Genomic DNA, 6364 nt, shown 5'->3' with positions numbered 1-6364 from the left:
TCTAGCGCTTAGTAGCTCCGATCCGGCCACGTTTGGGCTTCCTTCACTTAGATCAGCTCAAATCCGGCCAAGATCTAGTCTTTTCCTAACTCAAACATGCTTAATTCCGACGAATCCAACCCAAATCTACTCAAACTCGGCCAAAACTCCGGTAAGCCCTACTCCAACTCAGCCAAATCTCAGCCAAATTTTCATAGATCCAAAGGAATCTCGCCCAACCCTCGTTAGATCCGGCCAGATTTCGGCCAAAAACCAGCGAATCGGAAAACCCGAAACCGACCGATTTAGACTCGAAAATCGATGCGACTCGACCCGGTGATCTGAAACTTCCGGTGGGTCGGTTGCGGGTCGAAATCTTCCCCACTCGATAATGTCGGGTCGAGTCCGGGTTGGGCACAAACCCGACCTGGCCCGACCCGACCCGTGGACACCCCTAATCAAACCATTAGGCTCCAACTTAAAAAACCAATTTATTTTATTATTCAACTTTTTTTTGTTACTATTCATGAGCCTATTGTATATTTTGATATTATTTATGAGTTTCACTGTACTATTTTAGTTAATTTTTACCTTTATCTACAGTATTTTTAGAAAAAAATTTTCAATTTCAACAAAATAAACGGGTCTCAAATAGACACTAAAATTTGCGTTAAAGTTTTAGTTTTTGCCACCCTAACCTAATTCAGGAGCTAGAGAATGGCTTTTTAGCTATATTTGGTATAAGCAATTTCTAACTTTACTGGGCTACCTTAAAAACAAGTGTAAACGTATTGGATCATCATGAAGTTATAATAACAAATATTGCATTATGAGTAGTGCCAAAAAGACACCGTTTTTTTCACAATATACTAAGGTGACAAATTGTAATGGAAGTAACATTATTTTCACATGAGCTCTCAGTTGACACTATTTTGATCATGTATCAATCGCAAGACCCAATTTGAAAGTATTGTGGGTTATTGCGGTGTTATTAGCATGGCATGACCTGAATCTGCAGTGGATGCCGGGATCAGTGGTAGGTGCAGAATCTGGAATCTTGCAGACACTTTGGAAATAATAGTTTTCAAAGGATAGCTCCACTTTAAAGTTACTAAAATCTAATCCATATATTTTTTGAAATAAAAGGATTAGATTTTTTTTTAATTTAAATTATTAATGATTGGATAAAATCCAATTCACTCCTTTTAAAATGAATAATATTTGAGTCAGTTTTGAGAACAGAAGATTAAAGAAAATCTTTTTCTTTTTAACTTCTTAAAGATATTACTACAGAAATATCCCACTTTGCCCCTCCGGGGCTCGAACCGAAGGTCCCGCACTCCACCATGCACTTAAAGCACGAGGGGGGTACTATCCGGTTAAAAGCATACTTTTAGGTAGTGAAACTCTCGGTTTATTGGAAAATTAAGCGCCTTTTGAACAGTTACACACATAGTTTCGCTTGAATCAAATAGGGTTGGGGAAATGATTTTCTTAGTACCTGGGTTGGGTTTTGGACAATCACACATGATCAGATGAATGATAGACACAACAGTGAACTTGAGCGAGAGTTGAACAAGAAATAAACTAGTAAAAGAAAACGACATTCATTTACCTGGAATCCTGGAGAGTGAACAGCCAATTTTGCTTTCTATTATGACGTACAAGTTTAACTAAATTTTCACTGCATTAAAATGGCATATAAAAGTCTTCCTCAGCTATCTTTTTTTGGTAAACTTCCTCAGCTATCACTTTCCTATATTTTTTGCCAATTGGCCCAATATTACAAGAAATTTTCACTGCATTAGAATAGCATATAAAAGTCTTCCTCAGCTATCACTCTCCTATATTTTTTGCCAATTGGCCCAATATTACAAGAAATTCATATTTGGCCAGAGACACAATTTTCTCTTTTAATCTTTCTTGATAAACAGACAAGAGCTCAAGACAATCGAATTGTCATGAAGTAACACGAGAAATTATATGGCTATCATGGTGGATCATGTCACTTGTTTTCTATTCTACTAAAAAACTTTCATACGTTTAAAATTGTTAAGTTAACAGTTAGTTAATTTATGTTTAAATTTTTTTTATTATAAAATGACTTAGCAATTTTTTTTTTTTTTTTTTTGTTGAGAAAAATGACTCATCAATTTTGAATAGATGAGAGTCTCTTAATAGAATATTAAATACATGAGAGTCCCTTGAATTGTGGAAAGTGACGGTGATGGAATTGTGGAAAGTGATGTGATCCACCTAACACATAACCTTACACATAGTAACAGCAAAAAAATTTCGACATATCACTCAATTTTCTGTTCCTTTATGAATATTTAATGGTGAAAGAAACTCAAGTAAAACAGAACTGAGTATAATCTTCAAGGAATGAAATGATACTAAACTTTTCATCATATTACACAATTTGCAGGTACTTTTGCTTACATAACTTGAAATTAACAAAAAAAAAGGGGGGGGGGGGGGGGGGGAAGAAGGAACAGAATTAAAAAAAACAAACAAACAGATTTCTTTGCTGCTTGGGTCTGCTATATATTTTATGCTGTTCAATTTTCCAATCATGTCCCTCCAAGTCTCCATGCCTAATTGACAGTTGATTTATATGGCTATGATAGTAGATCATGTCACTTATCTACTATTTCACTAAAAAACTTTCATATGTTTAAAATTGTTAAGTTAACAGTTAGTTAATTTATGTTTAAATTTTTTTTTATCATAAAATGACTTAGCAAATTTATTTTATTTTATTTTATTTTATTTTTTGTTGAGAAAAATAACTCAGTAATTTTGAGCAAGGAATCTCATAATAGAATATTAAATAGATGAGAGTCTCTCGATGGAATTGTGGAAAGTGATGTAGTCCACCTAACACATAACCTTTACTCATAGTAACAGCAAAAAAATTTCGTCATATCACACAATTTTCTGTTCCTTTATGAATATTTTATGGTGCAAGAAACTCAAGTAAAACAGAACTGAGTATAATCTTCAAGGAATGAAATGATACTAAACTTTTCCATCATATTACACAATTTGCAGGTACTTTTGTTACATAACTTGAAATTAACAAAAAAAAGAAAAGAAAAGGGTGGGGAACAGAATTTAAAAAAAAACAAACAAACAGATTTCTTTGCTGCTTGGGTCTGCTATATATTTTATGCTGTTCAATTTTCCAATCATGTCCCTCCAAGTCTCCATGCCTAATTGACAGTTGATTTGTATCGATCTTAATTTTCCATGTTCCTGAGGCCTTTTAACTTTTAAGCCTCAAGGTTGGGGGTATTTTTACATCTGTTCCCTTTAAGAGGAAACTTTAGAAACATCCTTGCTAGACCTATTGTATTTCATATGGCTCCTAACAAGCTGCCCTGCTGCCAGAGCAGACATAAGGGAGAGCTCCCCAGCCAGCACAGAACCAGCTACAATGGTGGCCAGTAGCCTTGCGTTTGATCCTGCTGATTCTCTGTTTGCACCTTTCACCCCAAGCAGATTCAAGCATGCTGACTGAGAAGCAAGCTGGGTACCTCCACCAACTGTACCAACCTGCAAAGAAGAAAGCCATGTGAGGTCTCAAATATTATTGACCAGCATACTCTCAGCACTATTAACACCTAAATACCAAAAAAAAAGGGCAAGATATGTGATTGAAAGTGATTCCATAAGCTACTATATATATATGGGGAAACAACTTCTCTCTCAAAACGAATGAAATACTTATAATATTTGGAAATCCAAAAATCCTAATCCATGATAGTGAATAAAGAACTGTTTCTGTCTTTCAGATTTGAAATCAGGTGAAAAATCAGAAAAACCATCTTTTCCTTTATGCAAGCCTAAAAATTTGACCTCGTGATGGAAATGGTGTTGATGTGAAATGAAATTTACCTCAATAGAAGGCATAGTGACAGAGACGTGAAGATCCTGTCCTTCATTGACAGCTTCCATCATGGTGATACAGTGAGAGCTTTCCACGTTCTGTGCTGGGTCTTGGCCGGTGGCTATGTACACGGCAGCGACAATGTTACTAGCATGTGCGTTGAAGCCCCCAAGAGCTCCAGCCATAGCTGAACCAGTCAGGTTCTTGAGCATGTTGAGCTCCACCAAGGCCGCCACATTAGTCTTGAGCACCTTTTTCACCACCTCACCCTTTATCACACACTCACAAACCACAGACTTGCCTCTCCCCTCAATCCAGTTCACTGCAGCTGCTTTCTTGTCCGAACAGAAGTTTCCTGCAAAACCCAAGTTGAAAACAATTAATTCAATAATGATACAGACCCAATTGAATTCAACCAAATAATTATACTGTACCTAAGTTTAGCTGAAATAAATCAATCATACGACTAAAGGTGCAAACTTTACAAATCCAATTTGGACTTACCAGAGATGCCAATAACTTCCATGTCCGAGAAATCATCCTGGAGAAAATCCAAGACGTTTTGGACACCTTTGGAGATCATATTCATGCCCATGGCATCACCGGTGCTGCAAGTGAATCTCATGTAGAGATTCTTGCCAGCAATAGTACACTTAATATTCTGAAGCCTAGCAAATCTGCTGGACTTGTTGAAGATCATAGACAAGTTCTCGAAATTGTTGGGGTTCTCCAAGAAGAACTTCAAATGAGCAGCCCTTTGAGCTGAAGCGAACCTAACCACAGGAGCTCTGGTCATACCATCCTTCAACAAAACACTAGCGGCCCCACCTGACAAGTGAATAGCTTTGCACCCACGGTTTGTGCTTGCCACCAAGCAACCCTCTGTGGTAGCCATGGGAACAGAGTACTCAATCCCATCCAGCAAAAGTGGTCCAGCAATACCAACTGGGATCTGAACATAACCCACTGGCATCTCGCAGCACTGGCCAAGTATAGATTCGTAATCGAACCCCTCGAGAGGTAACCCAGCTAATGATTTGCCAGTGAGTCTCTGAAGCGCCTCGCGTCGAATCGCCGCGGCTCTTTTACAATCTCCGAGTTTTGATTCGAGAGTGTAAGAAGGTGTCGATCCTTTCACGACTGATTTGATGACCTCCTCATCCTCTTCGCTCAATACCGTAGGTACCAGGGAAGGAGGAGAGACGATTTCCTTGTTTACGATCTGAGGAGGTGAGCAATCGAGGCCAGCACCACAAGGGACTTTACGAGAGTCTTCTTTAAGAACGATTTCGTCTGGGTTCTGGGCATCGTCGATTTCGTCCTCGTTAGGCCAGAGATCAGTGGAAGGTCGAAGAATCGACTGGACAAAATCGATTCCGAAGAAACCAAGGAGGTAGATGAAGGAAGCGATGAAGGCGAAGATGGCGACGATCTCAGACAAGTTAAGGACATGAAGAGGGGTGGAGTTACGAATCTTCTCACGCCAGCGAGTGAGCAAGAAGTAGACCACGGAGAAAAACAGAGTGAAGAAGACAGCATTGGTGAGGTAAAGTGGGAGTGGCAAAGCGTCTGAGGCCTTGAGCTCTTTATCATTGTGATGTTGATGTAGACCCACTCCCATTTTCATTTTCATGTGTGGTGGTGGTGGGTGGGCGGTGGTGGCTTTGGAGGTCGATCGCCGGCGGGAATCCATCTCAAAATGGAGGAGAATAGAAAAGGAAACCGCCGGCGGCGAATCCAAAGGGAGGAGTGATTGGTTTTGTTCTGTGATGAGAGTATGAGAGTAGTAGTTGAGTCTGAATGGATGAGCGTATGTTCAGGTAACAAGAATGGATGAGTTATTTATAGAATTGATTGGGTGTTTTTGTTGTTGCTTGGTTTCGTGTTGTCAGGTCATGTGTAGACCTCACACGTACGAGAGATATGGTAGCGTAGGAACTAGGAAGTAGCACTTACTTCGAAAACGAGTTTACATTATTTTTCTCACGTGTTTAACACAGAATGAAAATTGGGGGGTGTTTGACTCAAAGCCTTGCAATTGCAATTAGTCTCTTCAACTCTCCCCTCCCACCTACCACCGCCACGTCGATTGAGGAGTTTGAGTGTAATCGTCTCATTATTCTCTTACCCCAATTTTGTCTCTTCCCTTTCCCTCTCTCTTTCTCACTCCCTTCGCTTCTCTTTTTTGTCCTCGTCATCGTCATCGTCATCCTCCTCCTCTTTTTTCTCCTTACAAATACAACTAAATTAAAGCATGTTTGTTTTCCATTTCTTTTTGGTGAACAAAAAAAAGAAATATGTTCAAACTTCAAAGCTACTCCTTATTTTCACTTTTATTATTTATAATTTATAATTTCTTTTTGCTGATAATTATATTTAACTTATAATAATTTAAGGTGAATATCAATTTGATTCGAACACCTAGTTACAACAAAGTTGCTCGTGCTAATATCTTCGTGTGTGCACGCGAGGTAATAGGGATTACATATGTCT

At 38.7% G+C, this 6364-nt stretch overlaps 1 protein-coding gene across 1 annotated transcript; it reads right to left on the bottom strand.

Annotated features, from left to right (window-relative positions):
- Positions 1 to 2960: 2960 nt before the first annotated feature.
- LOC115968248 (3-hydroxy-3-methylglutaryl-coenzyme A reductase 1-like) lies at positions 2961 to 5702 on the bottom strand. The gene is made up of 3 exons (XM_031087586.1): positions 4376 to 5702; positions 3880 to 4226; positions 2961 to 3537 (listed from the first exon to the last, which is right to left on the bottom strand). Exons 1-3 carry the CDS (start codon positions 5562 to 5564, stop codon positions 3295 to 3297), a joined length of 1779 nt encoding a protein of 592 aa, XP_030943446.1. The 5' UTR covers positions 5565 to 5702; the 3' UTR covers positions 2961 to 3294.
- Positions 5703 to 6364: the final 662 nt, after the last annotated feature.

Source organism: Quercus lobata, chromosome 11 (assembly GCF_001633185.2).
Source record: "Quercus lobata isolate SW786 chromosome 11, ValleyOak3.0 Primary Assembly, whole genome shotgun sequence".
In the NCBI taxonomy this organism is placed as follows: Eukaryota; Viridiplantae; Streptophyta; class Magnoliopsida; order Fagales; family Fagaceae; genus Quercus; species Quercus lobata.
Note: the sequence above shows the minus strand (reverse complement) of the source record. Positions and strands in the feature narration are given on the sequence as shown.

Bases quoted from the DNA above. Each gene is read 5' to 3' on its own strand.
- LOC115968248 (XM_031087586.1), bottom strand. From the start codon at position 5,564: ATGGATTCCCGCCGGCGATCGACCTCCAAAGCCACCACCGCCCACCCA. The intron at 4,227-4,375 runs GTAAGTCCAAAT...TGGGTTTTGCAG, and splicing joins GGAAGTTATTGGCATCTCTG to GAAACTTCTGTTCGGACAAG. The intron at 3,538-3,879 runs GTAAATTTCATT...TCTTCTTTGCAG, and splicing joins TCACTATGCCTTCTATTGAG to GTTGGTACAGTTGGTGGAGG.